Source organism: Sminthopsis crassicaudata, chromosome 2, assembly GCF_048593235.1.
Source record: "Sminthopsis crassicaudata isolate SCR6 chromosome 2, ASM4859323v1, whole genome shotgun sequence".
NCBI classification, from domain to species: domain Eukaryota; kingdom Metazoa; phylum Chordata; class Mammalia; order Dasyuromorphia; family Dasyuridae; genus Sminthopsis; species Sminthopsis crassicaudata.
This window is the reverse complement of record NC_133618.1, coordinates 151,243,081-151,269,790: the sequence shown is the minus strand read 5'-3', so window position 1 is coordinate 151,269,790 and position 26,710 is coordinate 151,243,081. Positions and strand designations below refer to the sequence as shown.

The following is a 26,710-nucleotide window of genomic DNA, read 5'->3' as shown; positions in this document are numbered from 1 at the left end:
CATCAACAACAAAGATAAACAAGGTGAATTTGTCCCTTTTGAGGCCTTGATTATTCAATAATTTTGTTATTGTAGTACCTCTCTCCTTCATCTTTGTACAGTATTTACATTTCTATGTGCCTGTTAAATATAGCTGTATATATGCATATATTAGTCCTCAGTTTCATGTTCTTCTCCTTCTCCTCTTCCTTCTCCTTCTCCTTCTCCTTCTCCTTCTCCTTCTCCTTCTCCTTCTCCTTCTCCTTCTCCTTCTCCTTCTCCTTCTCCTTCTCCTTCTCCTTCTCCTTCTCCTTCTCCTTCTCCTTCTCCTTCTCCTTCTTCTTCTTCTTCTTCTTCTTCTTCTTCTTCTTCTTCTTCTTCTTCTTCTTCTTCTTCTTCTTCTTCTTCTTCTTCTTCTTCTTCTTCTTCTTCTTCTCCTTCTTCTTCTTCTTCTTCTTCTCCTTCTTCTCCTTCTTCTCCTTCTTCTTCTCCTTCTTCTCCTTCTCCTTCTCCTTCTCCTTCTCCTTCTCCTTCTCCTCTTCCTCCTCCTCCTCCTCCTTTTGCTTAGCTAGTCCCCATTTGTGGAACTTTTTAGCTGCTTTTGGTTTTTTTCTGCTTACAAATATTACCACTCTAAATGACTTAATCTTGGTTTCCTTGATTTCATGAGTACTTTTTATTATTCCAATGATTCATTTACATAAAATATAACTGAGGCAGCATGGTGTATTAAGGAAAACAATGGATTTGAAAGAAGAGGAACTGAGTCCAAATTCCAGCTCTGCTGCAAGCGTGTCTATGTGGTTTTGGGCACATCATATTCTTTCTAGGCCTTAGATTCTTTGTCTGTAAGATAAAGAGTTTAGAGTAGACATGCTCTGAGATTTCTTCTAATTCTATATCTGTGAGCTCATGTTCCTAATGATCAGTGGAAATGAACCTCTGGGAGAAAAAGTTCAATTCTTTTATAAGGGAGGAGGGGAAGAAGGGAAAAAAGACTTTAAGAAGGAAAAAAAAAGGAGGAGGAAGAGGAAAATTAGCTAAGTGATGATTAACAGGCAGGATGTGTAAGAAAGGGCATAAATAAAATTGAATAAGTCGTGATAGACTCCAAATCAGAGTATCTGGCACCACTATTTATTAGCTGTGTGATGTCCGTCTAGTTGCTTCATCTTTCTTGGCCTGTTATTTATCTTTTTAATAATAGCTTTTTATTTTCAAAATACGTGCAAAGATAGTTTTCAACATTCATCCTTGCAAAATCTTGTGTTCCAAATTTTTCTCTCCCTTCCCCCCCAACTCCTCCCCTAGACAGCAAGTAATTAATATATGTTGAACATGTGCAATTCTTCTATATATATTTCCACATGTATCATGCTGCTCAAGAAAAATCAGATTAAAAAGGAAAAAAGGAAAAAGAAAAAAACAAGCAAGTAAATGGCAACAAAGATGAAAATATTATGTTATGATCCACATTCAGTCCCCAAAGCCCTCTCTCTGATTGCAGATGGCTCTCTCTATCACAGATCTATTGGAAATGGCCTGAATCACCTTATTCTTAAAAAGACTAGCCTGTCATTTGTAAAACAAGAAGATTGAACTCCACCTCAAAGGTCCTTCAAGCTCTAAATTTTATGATCCCCAAAAAGAACTGAGATAGCTTCACCTTGACAGGCAGAAGACCATAATGTAAAATTGGTCTGATTTCATATAATCAGAAGATTCTGGATTTAGAAAAAAATGTCTTTAATGTCATATAGTCTAGTTCCTTCATCTTACTTCTGAGGAAATTAAAGACCGGAAAGTGAGTTGACCTCAATCACATAGTCAGTAAGAAGCAGAACTAGAAGTCAAAAACAGACCTTGTGAGTCCAAAGTAGGTGCTCTTTTTAGATACAGAGCTTGGGAAGTATTCATTATCAGGTAGTTAACCAATCATGGTAAGGAAGACATTTTAGATATTGGCTAGGAAGTATGTTACAAAAAGAAAGGCACAGGGAGAAAGAAAACCACAAAAGCTACTTGAGATTTATGATAAATTCTTAAGAGAATAGAGATTTAAAAAAATTTTCCAGTGCATAACATAATGCCTGACCCAAAGAGGTGCTTATTAAATTGATGAATTGAATGGAATTGACAGGAACTAGGTCTTAACTAAACTTTTACCTTCTCTAGTCACTACCATAGTTTGCTATAGCTTAGATGCTTGAAAATATTTTTAATAGTTGTTTTATTTTGTAAGGAGAGACCTGAAAAAAAGAAAAAGGACAAGAATCTATATGGAGTAGGCAGAAGGAATAAACTTCAGGATGTTTAAAAATACCATGGACCTACCATGACAATAGCATCATTTTTCCTTTCTACAGCTCTTTCTGCTAGGCCAGAACACTCTTGCACCTAATTTGTTTTCACCAATTCAGTGGCCTGGTATCCTGACCACATGAATTCTGACCACATGGTATCTCATCTTTGCTTCCAACTGCTCTGAAAGGCAAGGGATGAGCTGCTAAATTGCCTCCCCAAAAAGTGGATCCCTTTCTTCCAAGTCATTCGACCCCAGTGCACCAAGTACTGCTCCACAGAGGATCTAAGGATGACTTCATTTCAAAAATGGAAAAATCGGATCTATCTGTATCCAACCAGATGGGTACATATTTTCCCACACACAAGGCTGAGTGCACTCAAGGAAAAAAAGATTAATTCGTGGGATGCAAATTTTACTTACTTGGAAATGGATACATTTGGTTCCTGCCAAACCATGGATTGTTTTTAATAAAAATGTGTTTATTTTGATGGAGTCGGGTAGTTACTCACTATTCAAAGGAGGAGAAAAGAATATAGGAGGCAGGAGAATAGTTAATTCCCCAGATGCTGATGATGAGCTAATGAGATTTCATTGCAAACTTTGTAAGCACTGTCTCAGTTTTCCAGTTTGGTATTTTGCTTTTGCTCCTGTATTTATTTAATCCTGCTCTTGCCTAGAACACTAAGATTTATGTTGGGAAAGATATTTATTGTCCACTTCTCCTCCCTCCACTTTTAAATGTTTTGTAAAATACACATTTGTAGGCACCAAGTGTAGAATACACAATAGCCTTTATTCTTCACCTTGTAGCCACTAAATTCTCTTGTTTTCAGATATTTTAAATAAGGATCAGCAAAAGTTTCTGATAAATGCAATACTGTAAATCTGCGTGAGAAAAGAAGCCTAAACACAAAAGGATGTATTTCCATTTACTTGACAGGTCATGCAAAAGAACATAGAGTCCAAAGCAGAACCATAATTAACACAGTGCAAGTGGAATTTTGTATCAAGGTGTACAAGTGAAGAAGGAGTCCCTGTGTTAACCACTGTTATAATATGAGGATTTTATAGTCTTAAGCCAGCCTACAATAGTATAAAGTGAGACAGTCTTCCTTATTTCCCCTAGGCCACAACTCTCAGGGGATATGGCTCCCCCCTCTCAAGGAGAGAGGGTCTGTCTTTGGTCCCATTTCCAAAGAGGCCTCAGGATGCTGGGGGACAGGCACCCATTGTTGGACTGTTTTCTTCATGGCTGCCATCCTCCCCCAATAAAACCCCAAATTTTCTCCAAGTACAAGAATTCCTGTTTATGGTTTTGACCCTCTCAGTAGATGTTGGTAGGAGTTAAGTATCCAGTTACAGGTGATTTAAAGAGTATAGAAAGACCTATCTATTCAAGATCATCTCTCTTGTAGTGTTAGTGTTATCTATAGAAAGATCTATTAAAATAAAAATATATTAGAATTGGTTGATATGCTGAATAGTTTTTCTTTTCTTTTCTTTCCCTTTCTCTTTATTATTTGTTGTAAAGGATAGCTTTCTAGGCAGGGTTGGGAAATAAAGATTACATAAAACCAAAATTTGTCAATGAAATGTTTTTAAATAAAATTAAAACAATGTTGTTTGAGGCTGGGGTATTCATTTATTATCATTCATCATTTATTATTATTATTATTTTATTTTTATTATTAAATTTTTATTGTTTTTATTATTATTAAAGCTTTTTATTTTCAAAAACATACACACAGATAATTTTCAACATTCACCCTTTAAAATTTTGTGTTCCAAATTTTTCTCTCTCTTATATTCACCCCCTTCCCTAGACAGCAAATGATCTAATATATGTTAAACATATGCAATTTCTTCTATAAATATTTCCACAATTATGATGCTGCACAAGAAAAATCAGATCAAAAAAGGAAAAAATGAGAAAGAAAACAAAATGCAAGCAAACAATAACAAAAAAGAGGGAAAATACTATGTTGTAATCCACACTCAGTCCCTACAATCCTCCCTCTGGGTGCAGATGTTTCTCTCCATCACAAGACTATTGGAACTGCCATCAGAATTTGTTTTGAAGTTATTCCGGTTGTATCTGATTGTTTGATTAATATTATAGAAGTTCAAAGGTTACTCCCTAGGTCTCACTTTCATCATCTGATAAAATGAGTTATTTGGACTAAAAAAATTATAAAAGTCCCTTCTAATTCTAAATCCACGCTCCAAAGTTACCTAGTCCTATCTATACTTGAATAAAATACTAGCCTGTTTACTAGTGTCTTGTGAAAGAATATAGCAAGAGGCAATTCAGTTTTGAGTAGGGAAAAGGAAATGAAACAGGAAAGAGTGGGAGGGAGCATGAAGGTGGAAAGATCAGATCCCAGTGGGAAGTTGGTAGGTAGTGGTAACTAGCTACATAGGGAGAAGTTGAGACAATGTGATTTACTAGACTTAAAGTCAGAAAATCAAAGCTCAGAGTCCTTCTGTGACACTAGCTAAAATATAGAGATGAGAAACGGACTTGTGATTTCACCCGCCTAATGCACTCTGAGATGAAGAAGTTTTCTAATCAATACAGGGCAGCATTTTCTGCTAAACTCAATGGAGAGTTGCCTAGGTTATAGCTCCAAGAGGCCAAGTTATTAGCCCAGAGTCACATTCCTGGCTCCAAGGCCAGCCTTCTGTCTACTAAATCATCCTGTATGTGACCCCAGGCAAACAATCTGACCTCTCTAAATCTCAATTTCCTTATTTACAAAATGGACATAAATATCTCTTTTGTGGGTAGTTTTGTGAAAAGTGCTTTTACAAAATTTAAAACCCTCCAAAATAGAAGTTCTTTCTATTTTACTGTACTTAAGATTATTTCTGCTTATGAATTGATTCTGACATCCAATAAGGGGTGAGAATATTCAGGAAAAGACTGGGTTTCTAGTTTGAAATTTTATTTTAAAAAAATTGCGGTTAGCAAGAGAATCCGCCTGATGTATATTTTGCTTTTTTTTCAACCAGCCTGTCTGGGTTTCATCCCTTCGTCCTTCACCCACCAGCATCTGTCTGAGTCAGAAATAGTCACAAGAGGAAAAGGAAGAAACTTAAAAGGACACTAGGACACTGAAGCTCCCAAAGCTTTCTAGAAAAGTTCCCATGTCTATAAAAACAAGGCTGGCTCTCAGAAGCAAGGACTGGGTGTTTGGCTCCTTTTCTTCATAAGGGGAACCAGGAAGACTCCACTGCTCAAAACTATCTCCATTATACATTCTACTGATGAACAAGTTTCCCTTTTAAAGAACAGATATGTCCTCTAACCTATGAACTATTTCTCTCTAACATGCTGATTGGCAAGAAGAGGAGAGAGTGGAAACATGATGTTGAAGCCTAAAGGGGGATGTAGGGAAAAGCAAAATAGTCACAAGAGAGCATGAGAGCCCTTGAGCTGCCTAAAGGACAAAGTAAATTAGATATTAAGTAAATAAATATTTGTTAAGTGCTTACTATGTGGTAGAAATACAAAGAAAGGGGTCTTATTCTCAAGGACTGTGCCTTCTAATTGGGGAGACAACATTGATGGAGGTGACCTGAAGGGATAAGGCATTAGCAGTTAGGGAGATCAGAAAAAGCCTATAGAGAATAGGATTGGACCAGAGGCTTAAAGGAAGCCAAGGAAGTTGAGGCCTAGATTAAGTGGCACAGCATCCTGGACATGAGAGATAGGGTCTAAAGGCAACAAGAGGGGAAGTGGAATATGGTCAAAAAACCACCAAGAGGCCAAATGTAAATTCTTGGGAGATAATAAGGAATAAGAACTCTGAAAAGGTAGAAAAGGACCACATTATGAAGATCTTTCAATCCCAATCAGGATTTTACATTAGATAAAATGTTAAAATAAAATTGGAGATTCACTCAGCAGTTTGGAACTAAAAGGTGAGGATCCTGATTTGGATTTGCATCTCCCAATCAATCAGTCAACAAACATTTAAAATGAACCTGCTGAATTGCAGGAACTGTGTTAGACACTAAACACAATAAAATATGCTGGACATGGTGTGCACACTTACAATCCCTGCTCTTGGGAAAGCCGAGGATTCATGATATCAAGAGTTTTAAGTGTAATGGCCATTAATAAGGGAGAGGGAAAGAACCAGGTTGTTAAGGAGGTGAACTGATGGAAGTTGGAAATGAAGCAAGTCAAAGCTTTTGTGCATATTGGTAGTGAGATTGGGCCCCCTAATGAGTGGGGAATGAGTCAGGGAATCCTATTTTCAGAAAACAAAAGAAACAAAAAAAGTAATATTCCTGATTAAGTGAAGATGATGATACTGAATAGCCTTCCTAGAGTCCAATGCCTCATTGGGACTTGGAGGTGACCACAGATTCCCAAAAGTTGTGTCGATAGAACAGATTCCCTGACAATCCTACCAAATTGGAAAGGTTCTTAGCACTGGCCACCAGTCAGAGCCTTTGCAAAAGCAAGAATCACAAATGATTCCAAGACAAGAAGCATGGACATGAGTACTAGGTTATTTGGAGGACAGGGGTGAAGGAGGAAGTGAGAATAAGATATCATTTCATGGCAGAAGGAAGACATAGATTGGTGCAACCAGCTACTAGGAAAGCTTAGTGCAGAGAGCAGAGGAGATCGCCCCAGCCACCACTTAATAACTTCCCATTTAAACTAATTTTCCTTGCTACATGGTGACTGTTAAGTGCTGTTGTTTCTATGATGCTGAAACACTGCAAATGCTGTTTGCAACCCCTAAATTCAACACGTAGGGTCAAAACTCTAGCCATCCCACCCTATTTAAAATTCTGCCTGCAATAGTTTGTTGTTGAAGGCTAAACCATGTTGAATTTGCTGAGCATCTTCAGCAGAAGGTTCACAAAGAAGTGTTGACCTTTACTTTTCAGCCCCAGAAATTCATGAGACCATCTTCTCAGGTGTCTTGTGGTCTACATAGGTGGAGGAAGAACCCACATCAAAGAAGTACAAGTTTTTGAAAGATAAAATGGAAGGAGTTTATCAGGGAGCCCATAAACTCCAAGCTTTAACCTCTGAATCCTGGTTAAACAGAGTGACAAAATAAAACAGAAGATGCTTCTTTGTTAATCCAAACCAAATTATTAAGTGGGAACAGAAGAGAGAATAGAGTGATCTGCTAACCCGACAGACATGCTAAGAAGAAAGAAGCAAGCAGTCTCTCTGTTCCAAAGCTCGAGGGCAGTGTGTGTGTGTGTTTATCACTCAGCTTATATGAGCACTGGGAAGGAATTCCCATGTGATGTGTTATAATTTACATACAAAGAACTATACACACATATGTCATAACCTTGAGAGGCTGCCAATATGTACTCACTTTTCCAGGTGAGGGCAGGTCAAGTGAATAGCCTGTTTCCCAGTTTTTGAAACCCAGGGCTAGACCCTGAAGGCAAGTGATCTCACTCTGAGTCCAATGCTTTCCCCCCTAGAACTGGAGTTCTTAATCTAAAAGTTATGAATCCCTTTGGAAAGCAGTCTGATGAAGTCTATGAACCCCTTCTCAGAATGATGTGTTTAAGTGCACAAAATGCAGAGGATTACAAAATAAATCGATTATATTGGAATAGAGAGATAAAAAAAATTGAACCAAATTCACAATTTTCAGGTTAAATATCCCTATATTATAGAAACAATAGAGAGAAGAGCATCATTTCTGAGCAGTACAGAAACATGTTCAGAGCCTTCCAAGGCACCATTGACCTTTGAAGAAATGTAAAACCTCTCAATGAGGAGCAGAAATTAACTTTCCCAGGGTCAAATCTGTTTGACTCCAAAGGAAATGACCTTAACTCTCCATGTGTTAGGGCCAGCTCCAGGACAGAAAGCTGATTGTTAAATTTTCAGTGTGAGCATTTACACCTCAGAAATCAAATGCTATAGATCAGACTAGATTTATTGGGGTTTTTTTTTGTCCAGACTTAAGAAAGTGATGAAGAAAATGTTTAAAATGTAAATTAAATTTTAAAGTATGCCCAGAATAGTTTTGCAGGAGGAAAAGGGAAAGCCAATCATAAAACTATAAATACAAGTACACCACTTACCTTAGTTATCTAAGCCCTAGAACCAGTCAATATAACCAATAGTAACATGACACATTTAGCATTGGGGTCTTCTCTGTGAAAGACACATTAGCCAGAACTTTAGCCTTCTAGAATCAAAGAGATTATTTATTCTCCCTCCCTCATTTTACATAGGAAAAAACTGAGACCGATATAATAGAAATTAAATAACATGCCTAGGATCAGAGCCAGAATTTAAACCCACACCCTCCTTGGGCTTCCAAATGTAGTGTCCTTTCCACTGCTCCAAACTGCCAAACTCTGATTTAGCTCCAATATTTTCTTTTGCATGAAGTAGGGCTTGCAAAGAGCTTCCCCTACTTTGCTATTTTATCAAGGGTTCTGGTTAGGTAAAATACTGACCTCGATTGCCATTTCCAGTGTGGCTTTGAGGGAGGTAGAGAAGAGGAAAAAGACAACCTTTCTTAAATTTTAGCTTCCCTTTAAGACAACTTCTATGTAAGAAATGTCTAAAGGCATGTCTCTAGGGACCCTTCACTCTGCTCAATGCTGATTCAAACCTCCTTCTCTAGGCTGTGCTATTCATTTTTTTTTTTTTTCACAAACTGGGCTATAATAAACAAACCAGGGATTCAAGTTTGAGGTACAGCTAAAACGCTTATAATGACTTCTTGTGTCTTGGCCAACAGGCTATGTTTGGGATTTTTAAAAAGTGGGGGGAGTGTTGTGAGCTTCAGAAACACTGACTAGAAGCAAATAGAGTAGTAGAGTGTCAAAGATCCAAAGAAGTACATTTTACTAAGTCAGAGCTAAGGAAGCTTGATAACAAACAACCCCTTTTACTGTGACCTTCCCTCCTGTGCTTACTATACTCTCCATTGGATCATTGTTCATAGGAAATCATTGACTTTAGAGTTGGAAAGTATAATTATCTAATGGTAATCATCTCTATGGACAGGAGTGGGGATATGATGGGATAAGGAAAAAAAAAGAGGACAAAAGAAATTAGCATAACTTCATTATACAATTTAAATGAATAGCAAATTGTACATAATAGATTTCATGTGCAATCATCTTTTTTATTATAGTATGTAGAGAAATGCTTATTTTATTCTCTAAACTAAAATTTTAGTAATATTTTTTAATTTAAAAAAGAACATAGTGCTTGGAGCCTAAACAGAGAGGTTGAAGTAATTTGAGGTGAAGTTAGTGAAACTAAGGAATCAGAAATCTACTCTGGATTCCATGCTGTTTCATATATTTTTCAAGGCCTGGGTTGGAGATATAGATGACACTTATAAAATTTGCAGATGGCATAAAGCAGGGAGGGATTGTTAGCAGATTAAACCAAAGATTCTTAAACTGTGGATTGTCACATAACTAAATGTGGTCAGTCAGGAAATTATGATTTATTATTGGTAAATCAAAAATATTTGTTTGCTTATTTTATAAACCTATATACCCGGGATCATATAAAATTTTTCTCTGGAGAAAAGGGGTTTCCAATAGAAAAAGTTTAAGAAGCCCTGGTTAGAATATAACCAGGCTCAGGTATACAACATATGTCTTATTGATCTGTGTCTTCACAAGTATAGGATGAGAAGGCTTGGTTAGGCAGCTCTTAGTCTGAAAAAAGATCTACGGGGTTAAGTGAAATCAAGGGCAGTAAGTCAGCAGAATGATGAGGTGCCAAGAAAGGGAATGCAATCTGGGGTAGCACTGGGAGGCAGAGCTTTCAGGAATAAGAAGGTGATTGTTGGAATGTGACCTTTCCAAACACAGGAATTGTTTTATTCTTTGTATATGAAACCACAGTTCCTAGCCCAGGTGCACCTAGTAAATGCTTGTTGGTTGATTGATGGATTGAATTGATTCAAATATAAGCACTCTGTTAGATAAAGGTAGAGACTACTTTGCTTTTTTCTTTGTATCCTCAGCATTTAGCACAGGTACTTGACATATAGTAAGCACTTAGGAAATGCTTGTTGGTTGATGGATTATTTGTCCTCTCCCTCCCCCCACTCTGGTCTTCACTAGTCAGACTCAGTTAAAGAGGAGAGGCATCTAGGAGTGAAAGGAATGAGACAAGGTCATATTTCTTGTCTGATCTACTTTTGGACAAGATATTCCTAAGGGAAAAGATCTATATCTGATCCAGTTTGGGCTGTACCCAGCCCCCCCACCAGATCTGAGCTGGCTTGGATAAAAACCACCAAAAATCTGGCCTTCAAGGAATTAACCTGAGCTCCACCCATTACTTCTTCAAGCAGATAAAAAGAGCAAAGCTAGAATCATCTTTGGTTCAGAGATTTGAAAGATGCCAGCCAAGATGCTTGCATCAGAGATGCTCTGTCCCCGCCACTTTCGGTGTATATCTTCCTCTCTCTAATGCCTTTTACTAACCAGACCTTGACCTTGCTTCCAAACCTGGCAATAAACATCTTTTAACCATCTAGGTTTTCGGCATGTAAATTCATTTACAGGGGACTCTTGCCGCCACTAGACCTGATTTAACTTTGTATCCTTGCGCCGAATCCTAAGGGGGTTGCAGGGGAGCTCCATGTGACTTCCTGTACCCCGAATCCTGCCACTAGACCTCTCTTAATCCTATTGAGGTATATACCTCATTATTAGGTATTTACCTCATGATTTGGTTCAAGTTACCTCATCATTTTGAGGTTCCCTATTACCTCATCAATATGAGGAGTGCATGAAGCAACCTGGGATATTTAAATAGGAGAAAAGAAGATTTAAGAGCCCGTATTAACTATCTTTAAGTATTTGCAAGGTTGTAATGTGTAATAGGTGTTAGATTTATATTGTTTGGCTCAAAAAAATAGAATTAGAAGCAATATATGGAAATTTCAAATGAACAAAGTTTGGAACCATGTCAGAAAAAAAAAATAAACTTTCTGAACAATTAGAAATAATCCCAAAGTAGAATGGGATGCACCGAAGTAAAGTTGGAGGACCACAAGATGGGTATATTGCAGAAGGGAAGCCTGTATGGCATGATTTGAACAAGACAACTACTTATGTCTCTTTCAACTATGAAATTCTGATTCTACATCACAGATAGTCAGTAGCAAAAGTCAGCATTTGAACCCATATTCTCTAGCTTCCATGATCTAGTATTGGAGAAAGGAAGCCTATAGGCATAGATTGAATAAAACAACTATTTATGTCTCTTTCAATTCTAAGTCACGGATAGTAAGCAGCAAGGTCCACAGATCATCTGGCTTCATATCTAGTATTTTTGTTACTAAATCCCTGTTTATTCATTCATAATCAGTCATATAATAATCATATTAATTATTAATAAGCAAATATTCTTAATAAACAAAAAAATTTAAAGAGAAGGAAAAATAAGTCCAGAAAGTTGTCAGAAAGATCCAAGGTAAGTACTACTTGATTTGATCACAATTTAGATTACATACATGAAGTGCTGAAAATCTGAACTCCATCCTACCTGAGAATAATATCCATCTCATCTTGGTATTCATGTCAACAAAACTATAACAAACATTTATTAAACACCTATTGTGTGCTGAGCATTATACTAAAATCAAACAAACCCATATTTAGAAAACCTAGTATAAGAATCTGTGGATTACTTTAATCTCAACAACAAACATTTCTTCAACAAATGTTTATTGAGTGATTAAATAGTTGTTACTTTGCTCAACACAAAGATGAATAAGAAACAGTCTATCAAATAATTGAGCAAGAAATAATTTAAGATACAAATAATAATTTTAAATGGAAAGACAGATTGCTAAAAGAGAAATATGTTTAGTGGGAGAGATTACATTGATTTAGGCAACATAATGGAATACTTCAGAGACATTTGACTTTGATCCTAAAGAATGGTTAAAAGATCCAATGTGGAGAGAATGAGGAGAGAAATAAGACAGGCAGAGAATCTTCTCAAAGTCACAGGAAAAGATAGAATCACAGAATGTTAAGACTTTAACATGTGAAAGTTCCTTCAGAGAGCATGGGAATGAGAATCCTTTCAGCAACAGAGCTGACATGATCCCTAATCTTGAGTCTTCCTATTCCAATTTAAGATAACTAATTGAACTTTTTTTCCTTTATTAAACCAAAATTTTCCTCTGAAACTTCTACCCAATGATTCTCATTTTGTCCTCTGGAGTCAAGCAGAACAAATCTAATCCTTCCTACACGTGATATAGTAGTACCTCAAATGCTTGAAAATAACTATTATGTATCCTGCCCAAATTTTCTTGTTTCCAACCTAGATATCTCAGTTCCTTCAAATGACCTCTATGAAACATAATTCCAAGGTTCTTCTGTACCATGACTGCCTTCTTGTGAGTACCCTCCAACCTATTGATGTCTTTCCTAGGAATGAAACTAAAAATGGATACACAACTCCAGATCGGACCAGGAGGCTATAAGAAAGGATTATCATCTTATGATCAAGGTTACATTGTCTCTTCCAACTGCCACATCCTGTTACTGACTCATATTGAAATTCTCTGAAACCCTTATTTTTTTTCCCAGAAAAATTGCTATTTGGCCATTTTTCCTTTCTATTTTGCTTTTGAAGTTCATGTTTTCAACCCAAGTATGACTTGGGAAATATCCTCTTAGATTTGGTTCAATGTTCCATCCTTTCAATATTTTTTAATCCTTTTGTCTAATATCCTAGTTCTCTCTCTCTCTCTCTCTCTCTCTCTCTCTCTCTCTCTCTCTCTCTCTCTCACACACACACACACACACACACACACACACACACACAAACACACTCACATACACAAACACATCCTTATGACATTCAAAACTGTGATAATCAAGTAATCAGCTGCTTATTATACTCATTGACAAAATTAAGTTAAGTACAAATCTCTGAGGCACTCCATTAGTCATGTTGTCATCAAACTCTTAACTTTTGCTCATTTGGCTAATTCTGAATCCAATTATCTAGCCCATAACTCTGAATCTTGTCCACGATACTTGTTGTTTTTGTCCTTCATTCTCAAAGACAAGCACAGCATCAGGAGGGATGCCATGACATGTAAGTGAGTTGGATTTAAGTGAGTGAGGGCTGTGTAAGGTCACCTAACTCACTGCTAAAGTCTAAATTTATTACATCTTCACTATCCCCCTGGTCTTTCCCTTTAGAACCCTTTCCAAAAGGGCACTAGGGTTAGTGTGGCAAAAATAGATGTTCCTCTCAATGGTTAGAACATTAGCTGTGGTGAGGGGAGGACCTGAGTTCAAATCCAGACTCATATGCTTACCAACTATCTGGAAAAGTCACTTAATTCCAATTGCCTCCAAAAAGGTCTTCCTATTCTTGAGGAAGTCATACTGGTTTCTTTTAAACATCACCTCCTTTTTTTTCATATGATCACAAATCATCCCTTTAGCTCAAAGAATCCAAGTCTAACTCATTAGTCAATAGTTTGTAGACTATATTCTCTTTCTTTGGGAAAATTGGGATAACAGAGAGGCAATGCACAATAGGGTGGAATTCTGAAATAAAATAAAGCTTGGCTTCAAATCCTGCCTCTGATTATTACTATCTGTGTGACTTTAATTCCATTTTTTAACCTCTCTTGTGTCAATTTCCTCATCTGCAAAATGGGGATAATAGTATATGACATATACTGTGTATAAGGCTTTGAAAACTTTAAAGCCCTAGATAAGAGTCAGTTATTATAAAAAAAAGAAAATTGGAGCATCATTTGTCCTCTAATTTGGGGTACTGCTCCATTTTGTTATCTTTCAAAAGACTCTGCAGTCACATCTGTTGGTTCTTTCAAGACTGAAATGGAGTCCATCTGCCTCAGAAGCCTCAGAATTCACCAAGAACAGCTCAGTTATCTCTTGGAGTCCTGCTACTTATTTTTAATATCAACTCAGTCAATATGTAAAGTTCGCTGAAGTCAAGGACCATATTTTTACCTTTCTTTGGATCTCCAACACGTAGCAAAACACCTGGCACACAGTAACTGCTTAATAAATGCTCCTTGACTGAATCCTGATTATCTGTATTTCATCTGTCCAATCCAATTTTAATATTTCCCTCTTTGGTAGAAAGATGAATGTAATATATATATATATATATATATATATATATATATATATATATATTTTAAGTAGGGTAACTCTGAGTTAGGTACGGTCACTTCCCCCAGATTATCCAGCCCTATTTCTATTTTTTTCCTTCATTCTTCATCCTCCTTTACCTCCCTCTTTTTAATCCTTAGTTTTCATTCTTTACCTCAACTAATTCTGAACTTTAAGGTTTCTGACACTCTTCTCAGAAGATGGCAAGAACAATTTGTACTCTTCTTCCATTACTCATCCTTTCTTTCATCTTCAGCTGATCAGTGGATTCCCTGTGTATCCACATCAGCCTCTTTGGACAATTCCCTTATTTCCTGCCCACTGGAATTATTCTTCTTGCATCTTCAGAATTTCATTCCCCCCTCCAGCTTCCCAGCATTCCTACTCTGGCTTCTGAAGAATTCTATACCATGGAATCTTGCCATCCTTTTACCTGAAATCTGCTCATGTTGGAAAAGCATGGGATACATTGGGAGAACTGGGAGCAATACTCAGTATAAGGTGTATAAAAGGAAGTAACAAAAAATAAAACAAAAAGATAAAAGATTTTTTAAAAAGTTAGATCATGGAAAGACTTGCTGGATGAGCAAGGATTTTAAGACTTTATTCTGTTGGTAATGGAGAGCTATGTATGATTTTTGATCATGGTAGAGTCTTGGTTTCAAATGCATTTTCGAAGGATTAAGTTACTCTGGCTTTTTCTCAAGTTCTTCTAAGATTGTTCTCTTCACTAGCACCCAGGCATCATCATTACACTATGCAAACAACTTTAATGGTTTCTTTTTAATCTTGTCTTTCCACATTAGCAAAGAGTATCATTTGTTTGCCACAACTCAACACCACAGTGGGAAAACCTCTACCGAGATCAGAACGGAGCCAGGATTTGGAAAAAAACAAAGACAAGAACCAGATCACAATTGGGATATGAATAGCAACAGCTGTTTCTAAAGAACAGATCTTGTTAGAAGTATTTGAACAACAGAAAAGGAATTATACCATTTTTCAGGATAGAGTTGATATAAGGTAAATCTCTCCCTTTTTGGAAAGAATAGGAACAATTAGTCTTTCTCTTTTTTAGCTTCCAAATATGTATGATTCAATGTCTTCATGAAGTCGAACTTGGAAATAAAGAAGTTTAGGACATAGAAAGAGCCAGGCCAAAGGACTGGAAGGAAATGGAGCTGTCTACTGGCAATGGATCAAATAGGACAGGGGTTCAGAGTTCTTGTTGGCTGGCTTTGGGGGAACTGATATATGGTTTTCATTAGGCTTTCCACTTCTGGGAGATTGATTTAGTGATCCTGGAAGTCCGATGAATTACTCTGTCAGGGATGCTTGGGAATGGGTGGGAGGATGGGCTAAATAACTTTCAATATCCCTTTCCAACTTGAAGATGCTATGGTTTTTCCTTTGATGGAATATTATGTAAGCAACTTATCATGATATAATTAATTTCTTAAGACATTGATATGGGGGCTCCAGTGGAGACAGCCACATTCTCCAGTCCTCACTGGGTAGGTGGGGGGTCTTAGGAATCATCTGTGACTGATTAAATGCTGGAAATAACTGTAATCATGAAACGCCTTAGCAACAAGCAGGAATTTCAACTTCTCATCTTTGTTGAATTTCTAAGTGACTTTGGGAGAGGCAGCATGGAGGACAGGGTGTTAGTCTTGGATGTCAAGATGGCCTGAATTTTGACCAAGATTAAGTTTACTTCTCATTTCTGAGCCTCAGTTTCTTTATATGTAAAATGGGTATATTAGTACTTACTTCAAAGAGCTATTGTCAGACTCAAATGAAACAATCAGTAGTAATTTATTAAGTACCTGTTGGGTGCCAAGGACACAGATGGATGGGCACACAGAGCCAAAGGGAATCTTTAAATATGAAAAACAATCAAATATATGAGTATGCTGCTGAGAACACATATACAAAATTGAGGCAATTCCTGCCCTCTTGGAGGTTTTGTTCTATTAGAGGAGAAAACAGATACAAGATCATTTCAGGGAGGGGAGAATTGGAGGAGGCTCTATTAGGAGATGGCTCTTGAGAGAGATTGGTATTATGACATCCCAGATAATCTGTACAAGAGGCAAAAGAGGCAATGCCATACATGGAGAAAAAAGAGATGGATCAGAGATACAGTTAAGGGAAGTAGTGTGGAATAAAGCTGGAGACATAGATTGGGTTAAAAGGGTTAAAATGTCCGTCGGGAGAATTTTTATTTAATCCTAGAGCTGAGGAATCACTGGAGTTTATCAAGGAAAGAGCCAAAGCAGTATTTTAGGAAAATCACTTGGGCAATTGTATGGAGGCTAGATTGCAGACAGGTGGATCCTTGAGTTGATGAAATGAGAGTGGGGAGGAGATATGGACAGGCGACGTTAGGGAGGTCAAAAGAAAAGATTTGGCCACTGACTGGATATGGATGGTGACATCATCAACATGGCTGAAGTAGAAGGAATGGGGTACCCCTGACAGAAATAAGGCAGCCAGGAAGAAGCATAGTTTTGGAACTAAAGATAATGACCATTAATTATTCTAGTATGCAAATAATACATATAAAGTGTGTCCTACCCTTTTAAGCACTATATAGTTTATTCGGTTGTGGAAGTTTTTAGCTTTTCCGTATATATACAGTGGGAAGACAAGTGACCAGGACCTGCTGACATTTTATGCTGTTGGATCGATGCCAGGACCCTCTTCTTTAGGACCCCCTCTCCATGACATTTAACTGCCCCTGTTTTTGGCTGGAGTCTTCCTCTCTCAATTCTAGACCTTCCAATGTCCTCACCCTCCTCCAAAGGTTTACCAGCATGGCATTCCAGGCACTTCAGGAGAACATGGAAGCCCAGTCCCTTCCTGCCTCCTATCGAAACACACCTTCTTCTCTATGGAGTTGATACTTGAAATCCTAGAATAATTAGAGGTAACTGTAGTTTAGCAGAAAAAGTATTAGACTTGGAATTGGAAACACACCCCACTGGTTAGTTGACTTAGTCACTTAACCCTCTCAGCCTCAGTTTTCTTATCTATAAAATGGGATAACATTTACATTATTTACCTCATTGAACACTTGAGTCTCAAAGACATAGCACTTTATAAAATGCTATATAAATGTATATTTTTCTATAATTCTTTCCTTTGACTTGAGCTTTTCTTAATAAAATTCAAGTATACCTGAAATTAGTTAGCATAATAATTAATAAAAGAAGAGGTGTGGTGCAATAATGGCTAAAAACAATAACAATAATATACATATATGTGTGCACACACACATACAGCATCTCACATGTACTGTGCCTTTGTACTTACTGCCCCTAGGGCCTGGACTGCAGTCTCTACTTATGTAGAAGATGCCATTTGAATGGAACTTTAATAGCACCTTAATGATGATATTGCTGACTTCAGGAGTCCTAGATGAGTTTTGATGAAAGCCATGATGGCAGCTGGAGCCCTTGTGGAAGGAGTGTCCTGCTGAGTAAAGAAGAAGCTCCTACACTTCTTTCCCCCTTTGGGGAACAGATGTCCAAGGCACCCCTACTTCCTCCTCCCAGTAGTCCTCCCTGACTCATGGTTATCAACTGCTAACAACCCACACCCCCCAAAATACCCCTTCTTCATGGATTGATATTTGTTTACTAAATATAATCCTTAATTTTCAAACACCTGGCTTCAAAAATCTGCTTATACAAGTTCCAGAATCCTGGTCCTGAGTTAAGAAATTCTCTTCCATTGCAAGGATCTTTTAATTTTTTAAATTTGTTTAAAAATCTTTTAGGTTTCCTCTTTAATAAGTTTTCAAAAGAGAAAACTCATCTTATCATATACAGCACTTGTTGGGAAGTGGGGAGTAGAGGTCCTACTAGATGGAAAAAATTTCTAATTCCTGGAATGTGTTTTTTCTCTAATAAGTTCTTTGTTAGAAGACTGAACTTTGCTCAAAGGGCCTTCACCAAGACCCCACCAAACAACAGCTAGAACAAGAGACTACTACAAAACAGTTAGGATTTATCTTGAAAGTTAAGGATTAAGATGGATTTTGAAAAAGAGGTGCTCTAGGACAGGGATGTGTAGCTCTTGAAAAGACTGATGATGTGGTGGAAAGAATATTTGGTTCCCATCTCATCCCTGCTCTGGACCACCAACGTATTCTTCACTTGATCTTTTTAGCTCCCCTAATTCTCCAGACTTTTCTACCTCTTACCTCCACCTTCTAGCCTCTAATTTGTGAGCCATCCAAACCACCTTTATTTTTGCTTATATTTGAATCCCTAGCCCTTGGCACAGTGCCAAACACATCAATAAATGCTTTCCTGAAGTAAGGTTAATTAAACCCCATAAAAAGGCTCGACCTGGCTTCTGCAGGTGGGTTCCCATTGTATGGAATTGGGGTATACCCATTCTTGTAAGAATGTAAAATAAATCTTTCCTGCATTCAAAAAATGTTTTCCTTCTTTTTTTTCCCTCTTTATCTCTTTTCATCCTAAGCTGTTACCAACTTAAAGTTATTCTTTACTATTTTCTCTCCTTTTTTATGTCCTTTGTTATAAGGCATAGACTTCTGGAAAGGGATGGAGAGGAATGGGGAAAACACAGGTGATGTAAATAAAACAAAATATATCAATAAAATCTTTTTTTCCAAAACAATGATAACCAATAGATATGCCAGGTCCATTTTGTATATCATAGACTACTAACTAATGTAGCTATTATTATGGTTATTTACATCATAAGTTAAAATCTAAAAATCTGTCATGCAGCCCAACAGGTGGAGAACTCTTTGACTTGCTCTTTGCCCAAGGTACTGAAAGCCACTGTAATTTCTCTTTTTAGTCTTTAAAAATTCACAACCATAGAGCACTAGATGGCACAGTGCATCTAGCATCAGCTCTGAAGTCAGAAGAACCTGGAATTCAAATCTGATCACAGACATTTATTAGCTGTGTGACTGTTGGCAAGTCACTTAATCCAAACAATAAAAGAAAAACAAAAAATATCCTTAACATCAACCTAGGTCCCTGACTCTAAATCAGCTTTTGACTCAGTTCTTTCACCATGATTCATCTATGACTTTTCCCATTGACTAAGAGAAAGTGACTGGGAAAAACTACAATAGAGAATCCCTTGAACTACTCATGTAATTTTTCTTCCCCCTTCTTTACATTCACCTGGTTTTTTTTCAGCTGGCATTATGAAAAATAAGATTGAGATAAAGATGAGAAATCCATAACATAGGTAAGACAACTAGGGCTTTGTTCCAGAGTGTTGACAAAAGCACTCTCTGGGGCACATTTCCTACTTCACCTTACCCTCCCCACAATCTGTCTTCCAGCCCACATTCCCACTCTAGAACCATTATCCTCCTTGACCCAAGTACAAAAATTCTTAGTCTCAGCTCTGAAATGAGGAATACACAGGTACAAGTGGGAAAAAGAAAATTAGTGGCATGATTTAAGGAAGCAGAGTGGAGTGAAGAGTTTATGAAGTGCTACAAAGATAATATCAGTTCTGTAATAAAAATAGCTTCTCAATTTGGACAAAAAGAAAAGTCATGTTATTATTTCCCCTTGTCACCATTGTTATGAAACAAATTCAAGTCAGCCCCCAAACAGAAAGCCTCTGAAAGAATTTCCCGTGGTGCTCCCTTGGGTAATTTACTACTACCACCAATTGAGAACCAATGGAGATCCCTCCTTCAGAATATCAAATTCACAAAAGTCATTATATTCCCCTTTTCAGTATCTCTCTTCTTTTCAACCCCCTAATTCAAAGGCACAGACTAGTTTTACTATAGTGTGAGGAAAGCAAACTACTGATGCTGAATAATTAGAAATGAATAAAGCAAAAGACAATTGTCTTTGATTACTTTTCCCTACAGAAGTTTAACCACTGAAAAGCAATTGGCATCACAAAGAGATAAAAATAGATCAGAAATTACTTGAACCTGCAAATATTTGCTCTCTTCAAGCAAAAAAATATGGTAAACAACTTTAGAAAATAAACACATTTATTTGTAAATTGTCTTGGTAGAGGAGTATGAGTACACCTCACAAGCCAGTGAGCATCAATAAAGTTGTAGGATCAGAATTTTTAGATGCAAAAGAAAAATTGCAAATATATTTTTAAAAGAGTAATGTTTCAATATCAATCTATTTTCATCACTGATATCTCGATACCCATAACAAGGAAAAGGAAGTAAAGATGAACAGCTGATGGAAAAACCTTTCTAAATGACTGAAAATATCATAGACATTATCAATAACATATAAAACTCATCAACTGTTCAGTGATCTATTTTCTCATTTGATAAAATATAAAAATGATTTTAACATATGCAAAAATGAACAAATCACTGATGAAAATTTAAGAAAGCAACAAAAGGGCAAGAAATTCTAAAAGACAGCACACATATTTATAGTCAGGCAACTAATTAAAAAGTGAAAAGAATTTTTTCTTTTTTATTCTTAAATTGTTTTTTCAAAAAGCATTTAACTTGGCAACACAAAACATAACTTTGAGGGTTCTCCTTCAACAAAATGTCTCCCATACATTCAGTCCTCTGCATTTTCATTGTTTCATTAAAAGCATTATTATTACTTATATATTCATGAGGAGAATTGGACCACAAGACAAGCAGATCACACAGTCATATGCACCTCAATCAACTGGGGTATAACTAATTAACACAGAGTTTTATAACTGGGCCAAAGAGATAAAGAATAAGTTAGGAATGATTGAGAGTTGGAAGATGGATAGGGTGAGGAGGTATAGGAAATGCTGGAAGAGAGAAGCCAAAAGTGAGAAAGCTGATGAAGATAAGAATGGAAGGACAGCACTGAACAAGCACTGAACAATTGAGGAATTGCTTTCCATTGCCCTGCTTAAGGACACTTTTCTTTTCTATGAGAAGACATTTTCCTATAGTTTCTTCACATTAGCAATATTAGGTCTAATCACTTATCTATTATTTACAGCCAACAAGTGGTAATATAATACTAAACAATACAAAATTAATTAGCCAGATTGCTGCCATCAGGACTAACAGTTTTCCTTCTCCTCCCTCACCCACTCACTATAATTATCTAATTTTCTTCATGAAGATCTAGGACCATTGGCAACAACCTTTTCCTTCTCTTATATTCCCCATATTCCTTATAAATTGCAAGTATTTATCAATTGCTTGATATGTGCCATATACTAGGGATAGAGAGGGGATAAAGCCTGAAATTTTGAGTTAGTTCATTTAGAAAATTTTCAGGGAATGAAGGTCCCTCTATCAAGGCATATCAGTACCTATTTTGCATTTCTTAGAGGCATCTAGAGCACTGAGGGTGAGGGTCTTACCCCAGTAACCAGTGCAAGTCAAAACAACCAGGTCTTCTTGACTGGAAAGCTGACTCTCTAACCTCTACCCTCACTTCTTGAAGACAAAAACAAATCAACCCTTCGCCCTCAAAGAGCCTACAATCTATTGGGGTTCAATAAACAGCCACTTGAAGACTGATCCTTTGGAGCTCTTCTCACCCTTCCTATAATCTGGGGCAGGAAATCAGGATTCTCTGGAAGTTTCTCAGACCACCTTGCTAGTATGATCTGATAAAGGATCAGATCTGCCAAGAATTTGGAGCCAAGCAGTAAAGTCTGATTAAACTCAATTTTTTCATCTACTAATGACTCATATTTTATAGTATTTTCAAGTACTTCCCACATAGCAACTCTTTGAGATAGCTATCCCTTTTATAGATGTGAAATGACTTATCCAGAGTCATATGATTAGTAACACAGCCAAGATTGTCAACTAATTACCCTGGGTCCAAGTTCTAGCTGCTTTTCCAAGACATTTTTTTTTTTTTACTGATTATACTAGCTTTCTCTGGAGTGCCTGTCACATAACAGATACTTAATAAATGTTTTCTGATTTGACTTGACTTGACTCTCTGGAAGATGGGAGAAAAAGATTAAATGGAAATGGATTAAATGAGGTCATGAGTCAGACCACTGTGATACTTTCCAACTCTGAAATTCTGTAATCTTTGTTGAGTAATTCCTTAGGAAAAACAGTAATTTAAGTAACCTGCTCCCCTATTAGGCACTCATCATCTCTTAAGTGTTTCAAATATATTGATGTATCTGTCAAAACATGGTACTTAGTCTTGTCCAACAGATCACTTATTCAGGAGATCCAGTCCAATATATAGAAAATGTTGCCAAAGTAGTGCAGTGAAACAACTGATATCCTAAGTATTATAACCAGCACAACAATGGCCATAAGTCCCCTAAGTTCACTAACGTTGGAAGCTATAGCTATATAGATCCTGCAAAATTCTCTAGTTTCCCAGAATTGTTCCTCCCTATTGTCCCTGTCTGAAAATAATGTGCATCCAAAGAAGTTCCAATCTTATCTTACCTAGGAAACCTACCACACAAGTATCAGACCAAGAGTCAAAAAAAGGAAAATTTGTCATTTTTAGATATGGCATAATCCTTTGGAATTCTTTCAATGATTAAGAGCAGCCAGATTAGAAAAACAGAAAGGCAAGTTGTCCTTTTCTCTAAGTGAAACGAAATACAAATCCAAACTCCAAATGTCCTTATAGAAAATGTTAGTCACTTCTCTCTGATTCTCCTGGAACAATCACAGAGACAAGATGTTTATTTTGAGGCAGTATTAGGAACTAGATCTGTGTTTTACTTGGTATCTCTTCCATTGGGAAATTCCTTCCATCAAATCAGGTCAGCACTTTCCCTGCAATTTATAATCTTAAAAATTTACCCAGAGCACTGGGAATTTAATTGATTGATCCAGGATCACACAGCCAGTTAAGTATCAGATGTAAGATTTGAACACAGATCTTCATGATCTTATTTAAGGCCAGTTTTCTATCCCTTATACCATTCTGCCTCTCACAAGAGAGGGAAAATATCTATGATAGTATTTTCAATAGGGAGCAAGCACCTGTCCAGGGTAGGAGATATTTCAAGGTTAACAAGAGGACAGGATTCCTGTTGAAACATTGCAAGGACAATCAGTTAGAAATCTCCCACAAATCATCATGTGTGTAACTACTTTTTTAAGCTTGTGCGAGCATATTCCAAGTCATTTTCTTCATAGAGTTGATCAGTTACTAGTTGGCAAATACATCCACCTACCTGTAGGCAAGACCTGTGTGGCACATGAGGAGAATTAGATACATGCTTTAAAAAGTTAGTAAAATGTGCTTCTTTAAAGACACAAAGTCTAAAGTATTTTCTCATCTGTCCCCATCCCCTCAGCCCCTCACCAAAGCACCAACATGAAATGTGAAAAAAGCCCAAGGGCTTATGCACCTGGAGCTAGCATCTTCCACTTGTGAGAGGTGGAGGGACACCAAACTCTCAGCCATGAAATCCTCCAGGAAAACCTTCTTACCTGAGATGCTGGAGATCCTTGACAGGCAATGAAGGACAAGAAAAAGAACAAGGCACATTGAGATCCTGAAATCATCTTGCTAATTTCTGAGTTTCTTTGCAGAGAGGAAAAGTGCTTCTTTTTTCCCCCACCCTCCCTCAAGATTGTCTTAAATGGGTCCAAAGCCCTGACAACAATAGGAATCCAGCAGTACTCTAGCTTAGGACGCCTTGGAGAGTTCCAACTGCTTGTCAAGGATATTAAAGGCTGGGAAGCATCAGCTACTCTTGCTTTTGCAAGCACTTTTCTGTGCACCCAGCTCGTAGTTGTGGGGCTGCCGCCGCCGCCGCCGCTGCTGCTGCTGCTGCTACAGCTGTTGCTGTCCCAGATGCAGAGGTTGCTGCTGCTCTGAGGGCTTATGAGCTAACACCTAAGTGGCTTGGTTTGGCTCTGATTCCATTCCTCCCACTCAAATACCCAGCAAAGCCTGTGCCAGTCCTCAAGTTGTAGGGAGTGGGGGGGGGGGAGGAGGGGAGAGGACACTACCAAGCATATGTCTCTGCCTGCCAAATTGCTGGCTAAGTCCCCAGGCCCTTTCCTGGATTCGGGGAGGAAGGGAAAGGCGGGGAGATGCAAACGGGACCTTTTTGTAGCCTGCACCGTCTTCAAAGGCAGCTGAAATTCTCCTTCCTTCTTTGTCGCATCCAAAAGAGAAGGGCTGCTCCTGCAGAGAAAGCCTCTGAGAACAACCACCACATTCTTTCAGCATCTGATAGAAAAGAGATGATAGAAATCTCTTGGGAGAGAACAGGACACATGTCCTTGTTGGCTGTTAAAGTCATGCCAGTTGGTGATTTCTCTGGGGATATAGAAAGAACCATAAAAATTACTAAAGAGCTGAAAATTAACACCCAAGAGAAAAGGCTAAAAAACTGTATTTTTCTCAAGAGCTCCAAGAGCTGGGAATAATTTCAGAGGAGTTTTTGAGCTGCCAGTGGCCTTAGAGATCAATGAGCCCAACCCCATTGTTTTAATAGATGAGGGAACTGCGACTCCAAAGTGAATCAATTGACCTTAGGTCACTTAGGAATTAATTAAGAGGTTCACATTAATTAAGGGATCCAAACCCAGGACCTTGGATACCAAATTATGTGCTTTTTTTCATTACATCGAGCTAAAGTTGACTTACTCTTCATTTTTTAAAAAAATCATTCTAGAAAAGATGAACATTTTATATCTTTTAAACCAGATAGATTACATTCTTTCTCAGATATTCAGGGACTAGTTTTAATTTATATTCCCTAATATGGCACAATGCCGTCAATATTTAGGAACTGTGATGTCATCATATCCAAAAAGGTTAAGTACTTTGTCCTTAGTTACATGATCAGGAAATCAAAGGTAGAATTTGAATCCATATCATTGTGAATGGCCCTCTGTCACTACATACACACACACACACATACATATGCCCCTTGCACTTAGTAGGTGCTTCATACACTGTCTATTGAATTTTTTTTCTGAGTGGAAGTATAAATTCCTAGAGGCAGGGGATTGACCTCAAGTCAGTGAGTACAGCACCCAGGAACTACTCTATTTTTTATTGTTCACTCATTTTTCAGTTGTTTCCAACTTTTTGGAATTTTTAGGATTTTCTTGGCAAAGATACTGGAGTGATTTGCCATTTCCTTCTCCAACTCATTTTATAGATGAGGAAACTGAGGCAAAGTTAAGTGACTTTCCCAGAGTCACACAGCTAATATGTGTCTAAGAGCAGATTTGAACTCAGGAAGATGAGCCTGCCTGACTCCAACTCTGGCCCTCTCTCCACTATGCCACCTAACTGCCCCACTCCATTTAGGGACAATAGGATAATTGAGGGGATATTCTAAAGATAACCAGCTGTTCTCCCTTCTTCTAAAGAGAGAGTGTTGGCAAATTTGCAGGGCAGTGTGGATTGTAGGCCACAATTGCATTTTGTTAATAAGAAAATCAGAGGACTGTCATTTTCTGCACATTTTGAAAATACTAAATAGACAATACTTCTGGTCAGGTCCTTCCTACAGTCAGGGATGTAAACTGTTCCTCTTTCACTCTGTATTTCTTTGGAAATATAGCATTATTTAATTTGGAATAATATTTTTTCAAAAGTATCTGACCAAGAGCAAAGTCTGATCTTTTTTTGTAGAGCATACTGTTAGTGCTTGAGAAGTTATGACAACTAGAAATAAGCATTATGGTTTTAAAACCCACTGCCCGTTAGAAAAATGCAACAAAACTTTAAATAAGCAAGGAATTACTTAGCTAAGGACCACCCAAAAATTACTTTCCCATTTTAGTAAATAGGATCTGGTAAATAATCAAACTTCAACTCAATTTATTAAGTATTCATCAAAACAGAAATCAATACTAGAGTTAGAAATACAAATTAAATAGATCCTGATCTCAAAGAACTCACATTCTATTGGGAGAGGATATATACACAAAAGTAAGCACAATACAAAGGAAGAAGAACACATGTTATTGAGATTTTAGATCCATTTAGAAGATTGGGAGCTGTGAAGGTACAGATAGATAGATAGATAGATAGATAGATAGATAGATAGATAGATAGATAGATAGATAGAGTTAGAAAAATAGATGGATATAGATACTGGTATAGATTGTTGATCATCCTTTATTTTCAAAAACAAAAATGAGGATGATGTCTTGACTTGCACACGAACTGGATTTAAGTGAGGCAGTGTTGTACAAAGTCATCTCACTCTCTCTTCCAGAGTCATCAAAATGCAGTCAAGATGACCAGAAATGGCAAGCAGTGACCCACCTTGGGTTCTTCAATGTCTGATCAAGCTCTAAACATTCTACAGGGCCAA

At 37.4% G+C, this 26,710-nt stretch overlaps 1 protein-coding gene across 1 annotated transcript in view; it reads right to left on the bottom strand.

Moving 5' to 3' along the window:
• FBLN7 (fibulin 7) overlaps positions 1-24,145 on the bottom strand; it is a 78,477-nt gene extending 54,332 nt beyond the window's left edge. Inside the window, exon 1 of the mRNA XM_074287691.1 lies at positions 23,856-24,145. Within this exon, the coding sequence (XP_074143792.1) occupies positions 23,856-23,930 (75 nt within the window). The 5' untranslated portion in view covers positions 23,931-24,145. The remainder of the gene's footprint in view (positions 1-23,855) is intronic.
• Positions 24,146-26,710: the final 2,565 nt, after the last annotated feature.